Here is a 17,499-nt window from a genome sequence, read left to right on the forward strand (position 1 = left end):
GGAAAAAGCTTTTATGCAGACGGATCTTCGGATCAGTCTGTATGAAAGTAACCTACGGCCACGGATCACGGACGCGGATGACAATCTTGTGTGCATCCGTGTTCTTTCACGGACCCATTGACTTGTCCGTCTAAAAAAAAATTGCACAGGAAACATGGATCACGGCCGCTGATGAACGGCAGTGCATTTTCCGAGTTTTCAATGGCCTCATTTTAAGTCAATGGGTCCGCAGAAAATCACGGAAAACGGAACAACGGCCACGGATGCACACAACGGTCGTGTGCATGAGGCCTAACAAAGCAATACACTACGTACAGATGTAGCAGAGCTGAATTCCACAGGAGGCCACTGCGTCGCTTCTCGTTCACCCACAGACCTACGCAACGCTAGAACGAACATGTGCCGCGTGACAAACTCAGCTTTGCTACATCCGCATCTCAGGAGAAAGCGGCCGTTCTTGTCCCGCCCGTAGCAATCGCGTTACAGTGTGTACGCAGACAGCAAGTGCATGAGTGTCCAAATAAAAATAAAAATAAATGTGCAAAACTTCTGTTTTCACAGGAAAACTTAAATAAAACCCATAAAAAAAAAAGAAAATTGAAACCATCGGCTGCAGAGGAGGCACAGAGCGCAGTTCAGACCATACAGATCAATGTACAGGAGTCTCCAGGGCAATGAGTCCCATCTCCGTTTAAGGGGTGACCCCCTTTCAAGGTAGTGTAAAGGGCACAGAGGTCACAAGCAATGCCCTGCCCCCACCCAAGCAAATACTGTAGGTAGCTTTCCTTCCCCAAGGGGGGGGGGGTCTTGGGCTCCTTTCACACTGGCGTTTGTGGGATCCGTTTCATGGTTCTCACAAGCGGCCCAAAACGGATCAGTTCAGACCCAATGCATTCTGAATGGATAAGGATCCACTCAGAATGCATCCGTTTGGCTCCGTTCCGCTCTGGATGCAGACACCAAAACGCAGCTTGCAGCGTTTTGATGTCCGCCTGACGATGTGGAGCCAAACGGATCCGTCCTGATGTACAATGTAAGTCAATGGGGACAGATCAGTTTTTCACAGACAGAATATGGTGCAATTGTAAAAGGATCCGCCCCCCATTGACTTTTAATGCAAGTCAGGACGGATCCGCTTTGATTTCGACTTTTTTTTTTTTTTTTTTTTTATGAATAATACAAACGGATCCGTTCTGAGCGGATACAAGCGTTTGCATTATTGGTGCAGATCCGTCTGTGCAGCTACAAGATGGATCCGCACCGAACGCAGGTGTGAAAGTAGCTCAAGTCTGGGGGTCCCCGTCCTGGAATCAGGTGGGTACCAGCACATAGTCTCCAGGATCAGAGGAGCTTGCAGCAGCTCATACACTCCCCGCTCGGGCCGTGCCTCTTCTGGAGCGCCGCCCTGGTGGCCGTCTCGAAGACCTCCCTCACCCCGTCCTTGGTTTTGGCGGAGCACTCCAGGTACTCGTAGGCGGATATACGGACGGCCATAGCCCGTCCGTCTTCGGTCCGCACCGGCTCCTGCTTCATCCGTGCCAGCTCGTTGCGGATGTGCTCGTCGTTCCGTAGGTCCTTCTTGTTAGCCACCAGGATGATGGGCACATTGGGGCAGAAGTGCTTGACCTCGGGCTCCCACTTCTCCGTGATGTTCTTCAGGGAGTCCGGGCTGTCCACGGAGAAGCACATGAGGATGACGTCCGTGTCAGGGTAGGAGAGCGGCCGCAGGCGGTCGTAGTCATCATGGCCAACCGTGTCCCACAGCGCCAGCTCCACCTGCTGGCCGTCCACCTCCATGACAGTCAAGTGGCCCCCGAAGACTTTAGGCACGTAGACCTCGGGGAACTCGTCCAAGATGAAGACAGTCAGCAGGCAGGTCTTGCCGCAATCCGAGTCCCCGGCCATCATTAGCTTTTTGCGGTTCGCGGCCCGGCGCTTTCTCATGTTGCCTTTGCTTTTAATGGTGGCTGTAGCGCCCTGCGGCGGGGAGGAGCACTGCGGGATGTGGCGGTCACTCAGGCGGACGTTCTCCGGCTTCTGGGAGTCTTGTCCACGCTCCGTGCCGGCTATTTAAACCTTCCTGTGGCTTTCTTAATATAGCCAGCCAATGGCAGAGGCGGCATGCTCCGGGAAGCTGCGCTGATTGGTGGAGGTAGGAGAAGGGGCGGGGTCTCCAGCGGCAGAGGCGGGTCCGAAGAGGGGTGTGAGTCACTACAAGAGGAGAGGATCGATCATTCACTACTGGAGGAGGGGGTCAGTCACTACTGAAGGGAGGAGGGGCTCATCACTACAGGAGGAGGGGTCAGTCACTACAGGAGGAGGGGGTCATTCACTACAGGAGGAGGGGGTCGTTCACTACAGGAGGAGGGGGTAATTCACTACAGGAGGAGGGGGTAATTCACTAAAGGAGGAGGGGTCATCACTACAGGAGGAGGTGGTAATTCACTACAGGAGGAGGGGTCATTCACTACAGGAGGAGGGGATCATTCACTACTGGAGGAGGCGGTCATTACTACAGGAGGAGGGGTCATCACTACAGGAGGAGGCGGTCGTTCACTACAGGAGGAGGGGGTTAGTCACTACAGGAGGAGGGGGTCAGTCACTACAGGAGGAGGGGGTCATTTACTACTGGAGAAGGGGGTCAGTCACTACAGGAGGAGGGGGTCATTCACTACAGGAGGAGGAGGTCATTCACTACTGGAGGAGGGTGTCATTCACTACTAGAGGGAGGAGGGGGCCATTCACTACAGGAGGAGGGGGTCAGTCACTACAGGAGGAGGGGGTCATCACTACAGGAGGAGGGGTCATCACTACAGGAGGAGGGGGTCATTCACTACAGGAGGGGGGGTCATTCACTACAGGAGGGCGGGTCATTCACTACAGGAGGGGGGTCATCACTACAGGAGGAGGGGGTCATCACTACTGGAGGAGGGGGACTTCACTACTGGAGGGAGGAGGGGGCCATTCACTACAGGAGGAGGGGGTCGTTCATTACAGGAGGAGGGGGTAAGTCACTACAGGAGGAGGGGGTCATCACTACTGGAGGAAGGGGCTGTTCACTACAGGAGGAGGGGGTCGTTCACTACAGGAGGAGGGGGTCTTTCACTACAGGAGGAGGGAGTCATTCACTACTGGAGGGGGGTCATTCACTACAGGAGGAGGGGGTCATCACTACAGGAGGAGGGGGTCGTTCATTACAGGAGGAGGGGGTAAGTCACTACAGGAGGAGGGGGTCATCACTACTGGAGGAAGGGGCTGTTCACTACAGGAGGAGGGGGTCGTTCACTACAGGAGGAGGGGGTCTTTCACTACAGGAGGAGGGGGTCTTTCACTACAGGAGGAGGGGGTCTTTCACTACAGGAGGAGGGGGACTTCACTACTGGAGGAGGGGGTCAGTCACTACAGGAGGAGGGGGTCATCACTACAGGAGGAGGGGGTCATCACTACTGGAGGAGGGGGACTTCACTACTGGAGGAGGGGCACTTCACTACTGGAGGAGGGGGACTTCACTACTGGAGGAGGGGGACTTCACTACAGGAGGGGGGGTCATTCACTACAGGAGGAGGGGGTCATCACTACTGGAGGAGGGGGACTTCACTACTGGAGGGAGGAGGGGGTCATTCACTACAAGAGGAGGGGTCATCACTACAGGAGGAGGGGGTCATTTACTACAGGAGGAGGGGGTCATTCACTACAGGAGGTGGGGTCATTCACTACAGGAGGAGGGGGTCATCACTACTGGAGGAGGGGGACTTCTCTACTGGAGGGAGGAGGGGGTCATTCACTACAGGAGGGGGGGGTCATTCACTACAGGAAGGGGGTCATTCACTACAGGAGGAGGGGGTCATCACTACTGGAGGAGGGGGACTTCACTACTGGAGGGAGGAGGGGGTCATCACTACAGGAGGAGGGGGTCATTCACTACAGGAGGAGGGGGTCTTTCACTACAGGAGGAGGGGGTCTTTCACTACAGGAGGAGGGGTCTTTCACTACAGGAGGAGGGGGACTTCACTACTGGAGGAGGGGGACTTCACTACTGGAGGGGGGGGGGTCATTCACTACAGAAGGGGGGGTCATTCACTACAGGAGGAGGGGGTCATTCACTACAGTAGGAGGGGGTCATTCACTACAGGAGGAGGGGGACTTCACTACAGCAGGAGGGGGACTTCACTACTGCAGGAGGGGGACTTCACTACAGGAGGGAGGAGGGGGTCATTCACTACAAGAGGAGGGGTCATCACTACAGGAGGAGGGGGTCATTTACTACAGGAGGAGGGGGTCATTTACTACAGGAGGAGGGGGTCATTCACTACAAGAGGGGGGTCATTCACTACAGGAGGAGGGGGTCATCACTACTGGAGGAGGGGGTCATCACTACTGGAGGAGGGGGACTTCACTACTGGAGGGAGGAGGGGGTCATTCACTACAGGAGGAGGCAATCATTCACTACAGGAGGGGGGGTCATTCACTACAGGAGGAGGGGGTCATCACTACTGGAGGAGCGGGGCTTCACTACTGGAGGGAGGAGGGGGGTCATCACTACAGGAGGAGGGGGTCATCACTACAGGAGGAGGGGGTCGTTCACTACAGGAGGAGGGGGTCATTCACTACAGGAGGAGGGGGTCAGGCACTACAGGAGGAGGGGATCATCACTACTGGAGAAGGGGGCCGTTCACTACAGGAGATGGGGGTCGTTCACTACAGGAGGAGGGGGTCTTTCACTACAGGAGGAGGGGGTCAGTCACTACAGGAGGAGGGGGTCATTCACTACAGGAGGAGGGGGACTTCACAACTGGAGGAGGGGGACTTCACTACTGGAGGAGGGGGACTTCACTACTGGAGGAGGGGGACTTCACTACTGGAGGAGGGGGACTTCACTACTGGAGGAGGGGGACTTCACTACTGGAGGAGGGGGACTTCACTACTGGAGGAGGGGGACTTCACTACTGGAGGAGGGGGACTTCACTACTGGAGGAGGGGGACTTCACTACTGGAGGAGGGGGACTTCACTACAGGAGGGGGGGTCATTCACTACAGGAGGGGGGTCATTCACTACAGGAGGAGGGGGTCAGTCACTACTGGAGGAGGGGGCCGTTCACTACAGGAGGAGGGGGTCGTTCACTACAGGAGGAGGGAGTGTTTCACTACAGGAGGAGGGGGTCAGTCACTACAGGAGGAGGGGGTCATTCACTACAGGAGGAGGGGGACTTCACTACTGGAGGGGGGGGTCATTCACTACAGGAGGAGGAGGTCAGTCACTACAGGAGGAGGGGGTCAGTCACTACAGGAGGAGGGGGTCATTCACTACTGGAGGAGGGGGACTTCACTACTGGAGGAGGGGGACTTCACTACTGGAGGAGGGGGACTTCACTATAGGAGGAGGGGGCCATTCACTACAGGAGGAGGGGGTCGTTCACTACAGGAGGAGGGGGTCGTTCACTACAGGAGGAGGGGGACTTCACTACTGGAGGAGGGGGACTTCACTACTGGAGGGGGGGTCATTCACTACAGAAGGAGGAGGTCAGTCACTACAGGAGGAGGGGTCATCACTACAGGAGGAGGGGGTCATTTACTACAAGAAGAGGGGGTCATTCACTACAGGAGGGGGGTCATTCACTACAGGAGGGGGGGTCATTCACTACAGTAGGAGGGGGTCATCACTACTGGAGGGAGGAGGGGGACTTCACTACTGGAGGGAGGAGGGGGCCATTCACTACAGGAGGAGGGGGCCATTCACTACAGGAGGAGGGGGCCGTTCACTACAGGAGGAGGGGGTCAGTCACTACAGGAGGAGGGGGTCATCACTACTGGAGGAAGGGGCTGTTCAGTACAGGAGGAGGGGGTCGTTCACTACAGGAGGAGGGGGGCTTCACTACTGGAGGAGGGGGACTTCACTATAGGAGGAGGGGGCCATTCACTACAGGAGGAGGGGGTCGTTCACTACAGGAGGAGGGGGTCTTCACTACAGGAGGAGGGGGACTTCACTACTGGAGGAGGGGGACTTCACTACTGGAGGAGGGGGACTTCACTACTGGAGGAGGGGGACTTCACTACTGGAGGAGGGAGACTTCACTACTGGAGGGGGGTCATTCACTACAGGAGGAGGAGGTCAGTCACTACAGGAGGAGGGGTCATCACTACAGGAGGAGGGGGTCATTTACTACAAGAAGAGGGGGTCATTCACTACAGGAGGGGGGGTCATTCACTACAGGAGGGGGGGTCATTCACTACAGTAGGAGGGGGTCATCACTACTGGAGGGAGGAGGGGGACTTCACTACTGGAGGGAGGAGGGGGCCATTCACTACAGGAGGAGGGGGCCATTCACTACAGGAGGAGGGGGCCGTTCACTACAGGAGGAGGGGGTCTTTCACTACAGGAGGAGGGGGTCTTTCACTACAGGAGAAGGGGGACTTCACTACTGGAGGAGGGGGACTTCACTACTGGAGGGGGGTCATTCACTACAGGAGGAGGGGGTCAGTCACTACAGGAGGAGGGGTAGAAAGAATGGAGGGCCACAGCAGCGTCTCGCCAGAAAACTTCTTTATTCAGGAACACTCCTCATAACAAGGCATATAAAATAGTTTGCAGCAACGTTTCGGCTAAGAATAGCCTTTGTCATGCTTGACAAAGGCTATTCTTAGCCGAAACGTTGCTGCAAACTATTTTATATGCCTTGTTATGAGGAGTGTTCCTGAATAAAGAAGTTTTCTGGCGAGACGCTGCTGTGGCCCTCCATTCTTTCTACATGCCATTGGACCGCTTTGGATCTGCGATCCCCTGCCCAGCTGCTGCGTATTCACCATTTTTTGCTCTTTACAAGCCGTTTGTGTTGCTGCTCCTGAACAAACCCATCCTCTCTACAGGAGGAGGGGGTCATTCACTACAGGAGGAGGGGGTCATCACTACAGGAGGAGGGGGTCATCACTACAGGAGGAGGGGGACTTCACTACTGGAGGAGTGGGTCAGTCACTACAGGAGGGGGGTCATTCACTACAGGAGGAGGGGGTCATCACTACTGGAGGAGGGGGACTTCACTACTGGAGGAGGGGGTCAGTCACTACAGGAGGAGGGGGTCATTCACTACAGGAGGAAGGGGACTTCACTACTGGAGGAGGGGGACTTCACTACTGGAGGAGTGGGTCAGTCACTACAGGAGGAGGGGGTCATTCACTACAGGAGGAGGGGGTCATTCACTACAGGAGGAGGGGGTCACTCACTACAGGAGGAGGGGGTCATTCACTACTGGAGGGGGGTCATTCACTACTGGAGGAGGGGGTCATCACTACAGGAGGAGGGGGTAATTTACTACAGGAGGAGGGGGTCATTCACTACAGGAGGAAGGGGTCATTCACTACAGGAGGAGGGGGTCATCACTACTGGAGGGGGGCTGGTCATTCACTACTGGAGGGAGGAGGGGGTCATCACTACTGGAGGGGGCTGCTGGTCACTGGCATCACTGGATATAGGAGCTGGGGATGATTCATTACATAATTCATTGCCCTGCTTGCTGGCTGTGATAATATTAGGGGAGTGGGCTGGGGCCCCTGTCTGTCATCATGCACCCCTATCACCTCCATTGGCCTCTCACAATACTGTACCCTTTGTAAGTGCTGCTCCTAAAAATGATGGGGTTCAGGATGGGTCAATGCAAGCTGGAGGGGTCTGCCTGGATAACACCAGGTTTTCTGAGGTCCTTAGATGTTTTTACTTTGTAAGATCACGTTCACGCAGGCATTTTTTTTTCTTATATCAACTGAAGAGAAATCGGTACCATGTAATATCCCTTAAAATATTTTTTTATTTATTATTATTAAATGACATAAAAGACATATACAAAATAACATGTGAATGCAGAGATCATACAGAGTGCCATACAAGACAGTCCACATTAATATCACTTGTTTGCAGTTGGTATTTGCTATACATACAGCTATATTGCTGTTGGAAAGCTGTGCAGGGGCGCCCAGGTCAGCATACAATATCAAATAGCTGGCTCTGGCTATGCTTACAGCTATCCCAACTTACAATATATTTAGCTTAATTATTGATCAGATGGTATTTCTGATGTGGCGACCGACACCATATAGCCTCTAAGTTGTATCATCTAGTGCTGCGGTGTATCAAATCAGGCCGATCAAAATCTCTATTTCTTACCCTATGTTCAGCGCTGTATGAGTGTGGGCTGGCTCGGTTTGGAGTGAGCTCCTCGACGTGCGTTTCGATTCATTGCTTCATCAGGAGAGGCAAATTTTCTAATGAATAGTGAGGTCTTTTTATGCGGGTGTTGGCCAATGGCTCGGTGCATTTGGTGTCATGTGACTCCACTGACGTCGATTTCCTGCTTAGCGCGTCATGTGATGGCTCGATTGAGGATTGTAATGGGACTTCCGCCCTTCCGCCTGCGTGATCCAGACGAGGGCAGATACGTCTGACGTCATCTGGATCCCGCTTGACGGGACGGCGAAAGTCCTCTCATCTGCAATCCATGACGCGCATAGAGATCTCAGTCTGGTTTTCTTACATATGTGGGGGAGTATAGGTGTTATATCATCTACCTTGATGTGTATGTTATTTTCCATATTGTTCTATCTCCACCATAAATTAACCTAGTAGTAGTGAAAATACCATCTACAATCCCTCGATGTTCTATATTGGAGATTTGGATCGCCCTGATATCATACATAGGCAGCAATACATAGTGTCACTATATTTGCATAATTATTTCATATTTAATATGTTTTAAAATGTATATCAGAAATTTAGAAGTACATATTTCCAAAAGTATATAGCATCTACATAGTTATCTCATATTCTATCTATAAAGTGTATATAGCCGAGATTCCAAAACTGCATATTTATAAAATTACATCGATATAATATTTTAATATTTTCTAATAAAGTGTCATGTGCATATGTGCAGATATGTGTGCCATGCATATGTAAAGTGTCAAGGGCATGTGTACTCAATGTACTACGGTGTATCCATAAAAAGTTTTCTTTATATATAAAATGTATTTTCTTCTTTTTATATTATTTTTTCATATTATGTATATAAACGTACTATAGTGCAATAATCTTATCCTAACGTTAAAGTGATATGTGCTTACACGGTGTATACCTATAATATCATGTACATACATGGTGTAATCCCCATTTACCTATATTATCGCTAATTCATTATTGTATTATTAAATGCGATTTACTATCGCATACTAAAGTGTCAATGCATATATAATATTACTCCTAATGAATCTCTCCTATTCTTAATATCATAGATGTTGATTATTTATGTTCATATTTAGATGTCTCATTGCTATATTTATGAGAAGTCATCCTCAGTGTATCTCAGTATTTTCTCAATGTGTGTATACATATTATTTATTCTATATCTTTCCTCTGGCCACTGTATATACATGTGATAAACTGCCGAAACAGTCACACATTTATACACTATGGCCATGTACATCCATGTGACACCAAATATAAACATTAACTTTACTCATAGATATATAGATTTATCATTTGAGGTGCTTATTTCATATATTAAAGTATTGTATTCTAGATGATAAAGTATACTTATTGAGTATCCAATTTTTCTTCTTAATTTTCATAATTTTTTTCTTTTTTCCTCCCCTTTTCTTCTCCCTTTATTTCCATCTTCATAGGTTTCTTCAGTGGACTTTCATCATGACTACGGCCATCGACCAATCCAACACATATAGGTAAGTTCTACAATCATTGCAATAAGACAGTATTAAAATATTATATACTAATTACTAAACTTAAACATTAAAACTTATCTAAAACCTCCTACAGTTATAGGAAGGAACTAAATCCAAGGGTTTCATTTAGTCCCCTAGGTGCCATGGTGCCCAATCTAAAAATCCATTTGCTCTCAATTTGAGCCAATCTTTTATTCAGGTCTCCTCCCCGTATTCCCATGTGTATCTGGTCTATACCTGTAAATTTTAACAATTTCTCATCACTTTGATGGTATAGTTTAAAGTGCCTTGGGATTGTTTTTAAATTGTTTGGATCTTCTTCTTCTTTGCTTTTCTCTATATCCCGTATATGCTCCCTGATACGTACTCTCAACTCTCTAGATGTTAAACCTATGTATATTTTATTACAAGGGCATCTGGCATGATATATTACCCCTTTTGAGGAGCACGAGATATATTCTCTAATTTTATATCTTTTGTTGTGGTTTAAGTCTTGATCATATTTTTACATGCCTTGCATGTCCCACAAGGGAAGGATCCAAAAAGGTGACTTCTTTCCCCATCTGGAAGGTTAAGAATATATTACGGTCATTGTTGTTAAGAGTGTTTATCAATTTTTTAAGTTCGTCTTGTGTACCCTCCCATAGGAAAAAGATGTTGTCAATAATCTTTATTGATGTGGGGTATCATGTCGTTCATGAATATTTCCCTCTCCCAGGCTCCTAAGAAGAGGTTGGCATAGGATGGGGCGCATGTTGCCCCCATCGCCACACCCTGTATTTGCAAGAAAAATTCATCATTGAAGAGGGAAAAATTATGATCCAAAATAAATTTCAGTAAGATGAGAATTAGTTCATTAAATTCCCCTTCCATGTTATTACCTTTGAGGTATTCTGCCACTGCCTTTAAGCCATCCTCATGTTTTATATTTGAATACAGTGCTTCCACGTCCGCTGTCACTAAAATAATATTGTCATCCACTTGCATGTTGTTAAGTCTATTTAGCGCTGCTGTGGTGTTCTGTATAAAGGATGGTAAAGTATTAACCAACATTTTCAGATGGTAGTCAATAAATTGACCAATTTTCTCACATAGCCCCACGTTACCTGATATTATAGGTCGGCCGGGCGGGTCTATGGTATTTTTATGTACTTTTGGTGTCATGTAAAATGTTGGCACTCTAGGGGATGGTATTAACAGCAGAGGCTTTATTTTTGATGGAATGATTTGTTTTTCTTCAGCCTCATCCAATATATCATTTAGTTTTTTTCTGAAAGGTAAGTAGGGGATTAAAATCTAATTTACGGTAGCATTTTTTGTCTCTAAGTATTTTGTAGGCCTGTCTCATATACATATTTTCTGGCCAAATTACCACATTACCCCCTTTATCTGCTTGTTTGAATAGCACTCCTTTTACTTCCCTTAATGCTTTTAGTGCATTTTTTTCTTTTAAGCTTAGATTTTCATCTCTTTTTTTACCTTGGTTATTGAGGGTGTTGAGGTCTTCACTTACCAGTTTTACAAAGATGTCAATTGCTGGACATAATTGCAGTGGGGGAAAGTTTGTGGATTTCTTATATAATTGCACTTACCTTAGTTTGATCTTCATTTTAATTCATCAAGTCCTCTAGAATTTTTAGTGCTTTCATTTCTTCCTCTGTATCCAATCCTTCATGATTATTTCTTTTATTATTGTGCAATTTTTTAAGGAGTAATTTTCTAGCGAATAAATGTAGATCTTTGGTTACTGTGAAAAGATAAAAATTAGTTGCGGGTGAGAAGCTTAAACCTCTATTGAGTAGATTGATTTGGTCCTCCGTTAGTTCTATTGAAGAGAGATTATTTACCTGAGGGGTATCATCTTTCCTCTTTTTGTTCTTATTTTCTATTTTCTCCTCAGTTTTTCGTTTGCCTCCTAAGTTTGGCAGCCAGTTTTTCTGTTGTTGTGCTCTCATAGATCTCTGTACGTATCTAAGGCTATTGTCCTCATTCGATTCAGAAGTTTCCGAATTAGTGGAGGCAAAGGAGGAGGTTCTTACTCTGGTGCTATCATTGTGGTTTTTCTGCCATTTGTAGACTTTTTTGTTGTTATAATCTCCTATATCTCTCTGAAATGTCTTTGTTTTTTGATCTATAATTTCTTTTTCCCATACTACAAATGCTTTTCCTATTTCTTCTTCAAAGTTAGTTTTCCGGACAGCTTCTAGGTTATCTTCTATTTGCGTTTGCAGTATATTTAGTTCTTTCTCTATTTTTAGCAACTTTCTACTATTTGCCTCCATAATTAAATCAATAATTTCCATTGAGCATCTATTTATTGCACTTTCCCACTTTTCACTTAGCTCTTCATCTTCCAAGCCGAAGCCCGGAAATTTTTGTATTCTTAAGCCTCTTGGTATTATCTTTTTATCTTTATATTTCTCTAATGTAATACGGTTCCACCAGGTTTTCATTTTGGTATGGCATAGGTTTTTATATGTTTTCATTTGTTCCTTCACTTGTACTGTAGCTTCATTAAAACCTCTGTTGGTCTCTGCTTTAAAAATATCATTAACCTGAGTAAGCCAGACTGTTTCTCTGGCTCCCAAGTTCATGACTGCAGTCAATCGCTGATCTGTGAAATAGGCACAGAATAATTATAAGGTTCAACTGGATCGACACAGCCTGTAATCAACAGGAATGATCCACCTATATATATATCAACTAAAGAGAAATCGGTACCATGTAATATCCCTTAAAATATTTTTTTTTTATTATTATTATTAAATGACATAAAAGACATATACAAAACAACATGTGAATGCAGAGATCATACAGAGTGCCATACAAGACAGTCCACATTAATATCACTTGTTTGCCGTTGGTATTTGCTATACATACAGCTATATTGCTGTTGGAAAGCTGTGCAGGGGCGCCCAGGTCAGCATACAATATCAAATAGCTGGCTCTGGCTATGCTTACAGCTATCCCAACTTACAATATATTTAGCTTAATTATTGATCAGATGGTATTTCTGATGTGGCGACCGACACCATATAGCCTTTTTTTTTCTTGCAGATTTCAGAGCATCAGAAACTCTTACCATAAGATGTATTTCAAACCAGCAGTTCAATATAACAAGATCTCTAAGGGTCTAGTATAAGCAAACGACTTCCAGCAAATTATTTAACCCATTAAAATTAATATATTTTATTTATATTCCTTGTCAAGTTCATATCGGACGATACTTACTCAGGGTACACTCAGATAATTTGCCACAGAAAGTACCTGCAAGGTATATAGGGGATGAGGGAAAACAGTCCCTATCGTCTCACCCTTGTCTTGCTCAGCCCAGGGACAACCCCTGATGGTGGGTACTCCCTGTCCTTGAACCTAGGCTGATCTAACCCTCACGTAACCCTGATACAGTGATCCTGAGAGGGTGGAGAGGAGGTCAGTCACTACAGGAGTAGGGGGTCATTCACTACAGGAGGAGGGGGACTTCACTACTGGAGGAGGGGGACTTCACTACTGGAGGAGGGGGACTTCACTACAGGAGGGGGATCATTCACTACAGGAGGAGGGGGTCATCACTACTGGAGGAGGGGGACTTCACTACTGGAGGGAGGAGGGGGTCATTCACGACAGGAGGAGGGGTCATCACTACAGGAGGAGGGGGTCATTTACTACAGGAGGAGGGGGTCATTCACTACAGGAGGAGGGGTCATCACTCCAGGAGGAGGGGGTCATTCACTACAGGAGGGGGGGTCATTCACTACAGGAGGGGGGGTAATTCACTACAGGAGGAGGGGGTCATCACTACTGGAGGAGGGGGACTTCACTACTGGAGGGAGGAGGGGGTCATTCACTACAGGAGGACGGGGTCATTCACTACAGGAGGGGGGGTCATTCACTACAGGAGGAGGGGGTCATCACTACTGGAGGAGGGGGACTTCACTACTGGAGGGAGTAGGGGGTCATCACTACAGGAGGAGGGGGTCATTCACTACAGGAGGAGGGGGTCGTTCACTACAGGAGGAGGGGGTCAGTCACTACTGGAGGAGGGGGTCATCACTACTGGAGGAGGGGGTCATTCACTACAGGAGGAGGGGGTCGTTCACTACAGGAGGAGGGGGTCGTTCACTACAGGAGGAGGGGGTCGTTCACTACAGGAGGAGGGGGTCTTTCACTACAGGAGGAGGGGGACTTCACTACTGGAGGAGGGGGACTTCACTGCAGGAGAAGGGGGTCATTTACTACTGGAGAAGGGGGTCATTTACTACTGGAGAAGGGGGTCAGTCACTACAGGAGGAGGGGGTCATTCACTACAGGAAGAGGGGGTCATTCACTACAGGAGGAGGGGGTCATTCACTACAGGAGGAGGGGACCATTCACTACAGGAGGAGGGGGTCAGTCACTACAGGAGGAGGGGGTCGTTCACTACAGGTGGAGGGGGTCAGTCACTACAGGAGGAGGGGGTCAGTCACTACAGGAGGAGGGGGACTTCACTACTGGAGGAGGGGGACTTCACTACTGGAGGGAGGAGGGGGTCATCACTACAGGAGGAGGGGGTCATTCACTACAGGAGGAGGGGGTCGTTCACTACAGGAGGAGGGGGTCAGTCACTACAGGAGGAGGGGGTCATCACTACTGGAGGAGGGGGTCATTCACTACAGGAGGAGGGGGTCGTTCACTACAGGAGGAGGGGGTCGTTCACTACAGGAGGAGGGGGTCAGTCACTACAGGAGGAGGGGGTCATTCACTACAGGAGGAGGGGGTCATTTACTACAGGAGGAGGGGGTCATCACTACTGGAGGAGGGGGACTTCACTACTGGAGGGAGAAGGGGGTCATCACTACAGGAGGAGGGGGTCATTCACTACAGGAGGAGGGGGTCAGTCACTACAGGAGGAGGGGGTCATCACTACTGGAGGAGGGGGTCATTCATTACAGGAGGAGGGGGTCGTTCACTACAGAAGGAGGGGGTCAGTCACTACAGGAGGAGGGGGTCATCACTACTGGAGGAGGGGGTCATTCTCTACAGCAGGAGGGGGTCATTCACTACAGGAGGAGGGGGTCGTTCACTACAGGAGGAGGGGGTCAGTCACTACAGGAGGAGGGGGTCATCACTACTGGAGGAGGGGGTCATTCACTACAGGAGGGGGGTCATTCACTACAGGAGGAGGGGGTCATCACTACTGGAGGAGGGGGACTTCACTACTGGAGGGAGGAGGGGGTCATTCACTACAGGAGGAGGGGGTCATTCACTACAGGAGGAGGGGGTCATCACTACTGGAGGAGGGGGACTTCACTACTGGAGGGAGGAGGGGGTCATCACTACAGGAGGAGGGGGTCATTCACTACAGGAGGAGGGGGTCATTCACTACAGGAGGAGGGGGTCAGTCACTACAGGAGGAGGGGGTCATCACTACTGGAGGAGGGGGTCATTCACTACAGGAGGAGGGGGTCGTTCACTACAGAAGGAGGGGGTCAGTCACTACAGGAGGAGGGGGTCATCAGTACTGGAGGAGGGGGTCATTCACTACAGTAGGAGGGGGTCATTCACTACAGGAGGAGGGGGTCGTTCACTACAGGAGGAGGGGGTCAGTCACTACAGGAGGAGGGGGTCATCACTACTGGAGGAGGGGGTCATTCACTACAGTAGGGGGGGTCATTCACTACAGGAGGAGGGGGTCATCACTACTGGAGGAGGGGGACTTCACTACTGGAGGGAGGAGGGGGTCATTCACTACAGGAGGAGGGGGTCATTCACTACAGGAGGAGGGGGTCATCACTACTGGAGGAGGGGGACTTCACTACTGGAGGGAGGAGGGGGTCATCACTACAGGAGGAGGGGGTCATTCACTACAGGAGGAGGGGGTCGTTCACTACAGGAGGAGGGGGTCGTTCACTACAGGAGGAGGGGGTCGTTCACTACAGGAGGAGGGGGTCATTCACTACAGGAGGAGGGGGACTTCACTACTGGAGGAGGGGGACTTCACTACAGGAGGAGGGGGTCATTTACTACTGGAGAAGGGGGTCAGTCACTACAGGAGGAGGGGGTCATTCACTACAGGAGGAGGGGGTCATTCACTACAGGAGGAGGGGGTCATTCACTACAGGAGGAGGGGACCATTCACTACAGGAGGAGGGGGTCAGTCACTACAGGAGGAGGGGGTCGTTCACTACAGGAGGAGGGGGTCAGTCACTACAGGAGGAGGGGGTCAGTCACTACAGGAGGAGGGGGACTTCACTACTGGAGGAGGGGGACTTCACTACTGGAGGGGGGGTCAGTCACTACAGGAGGGGGGTCATTTACTACAGGAGGAGGGGGGTCAGTCACTACAGGAGGAGGGGGTCAGTCACTACAGGAGGAGGGGGTCATTCACTACAGGAGGAGGGGGTCATCACTACAGGAGGAGGGGGACTTCACTACTGGAGGAGGGGGGCTTCACTACTGGAGGAGGGGGGCTTCACTATTGGAGGAGGGGGACTTCACTACAGGAGGAGGGGTCAGTCACTACAGGAGGAGGGGGTCAGTCACTACAGGAGGAGGGGGTCATTTACTACTGGAGAAGGGGGTCAGTCACTACAGGAGGAGGGGGTCATTCACTACAGGAGGAGGGCGTCATTCACTACAGGAGGAGGGAGTCATTCACTACTGGAGGGGGGGGTCATTCACTACTGGAGGAGGGGGTAATTTACTACAGGAGGAGGGGGTCATTCACTACAGGAGGAGAGGGTCATTCACTACAGGAGGAGAGGGTCATCACTACTGGAGGGGGGGTCATCACTACAGGAGGAGGGGTCATCACTACAGGAGGAGGGGGTCATCACTACTGGAGGGGGCTGCTGGTCACTGGCATCACTGGATATAGGAGCTGGGGATGATTCATTACATAATTCTTTGTCCTGCTTGCTGGCTCTGATAATATTAGGGGAGTGGGCTGGGGCCCCTGTCTGTCATCATGCACCCCTATCACCTCCATTGGCCTCTCACAATACTGTACCCTTTGTAAGTGCTGCTCCTAAAAATGATGGGGTTCAGGATGGGTCAATGCAAGCTGGAGGGGTCTGCCTGGATAACACCAGGTTTTCTGAGGGCCTTAGATGTTTTTACTTTGTAAGATCACGTTCACACAGGCATTTTTTTTTCTTGCAGATTTCAGAGCATCAGAAACTCTTACCATAAGATGTATTTCAAACCAGCAGTTCAATATAACAAGATCTCTAAGGGTCTAGTATAAGCAAACGACTTCCAGCAAATTATTTAACCCATTAAAATTAATATATTTTATTTATATTCCTTGTCAAGTTCATATCGGACGATACTTACTCAGGGTACACTCAGATAATTTGCCACAGAAAGCACCTGCAAGGTATATAGGGGATGAGGGAAAACAGTCCCTATCGTCTCACCCTAGTCTTGCTCAGCCCAGGGACAACCCCTGATGGTGGGTACTCCCTGTCCTTGAACCTAGGCTGATCTAACCCTCACGTAACCCTGATACAGGGATCCTGAGAGGGTGGAGAGGAGGTCAGTCACTACAGGAGGAGGGGGTCATTCACTACAGGAGGAGGGGGTCATCACTACAGGAGGAGGGGGAGGGGGCCATTCACTACAGGAGGAGGGGGTCGTTCACTACAGGAGGAGGGGGTCGTTCACTACAGGAGGAGGGGGTCGTTCACTACAGGAGGAGGGGGTCGTTCACTACAGGAGGAGGGGGACTTCACTACTGGAGGAGGGGGACTTCACTACTGGAGGAGGGGGACTTCACTACTGGAGGGGGGGGTCATT

At 49.6% G+C, this 17,499-nt stretch overlaps 1 protein-coding gene across 1 annotated transcript in view; it reads right to left on the reverse strand.

The window, feature by feature from the left end:
• Nucleotides 1-1,206: 1,206 nt before the first annotated feature.
• Nucleotides 1,207-17,499, reverse strand: part of LOC122934090 (rho-related GTP-binding protein RhoB-like) — a 65,322-nt gene continuing 49,029 nt past the window's right edge. Inside the window, exon 2 of the mRNA XM_044289265.1 lies at nt 1,207-1,780. Within this exon, the coding sequence (XP_044145200.1) occupies nt 1,342-1,780 (439 nt within the window). The 3' untranslated portion in view covers nt 1,207-1,341. The remainder of the gene's footprint in view (nt 1,781-17,499) is intronic.

Source organism: Bufo gargarizans, chromosome 4 (genome assembly GCF_014858855.1).
Source record: "Bufo gargarizans isolate SCDJY-AF-19 chromosome 4, ASM1485885v1, whole genome shotgun sequence".
In the NCBI taxonomy this organism is placed as follows: Eukaryota; Metazoa; Chordata; class Amphibia; order Anura; family Bufonidae; genus Bufo; species Bufo gargarizans.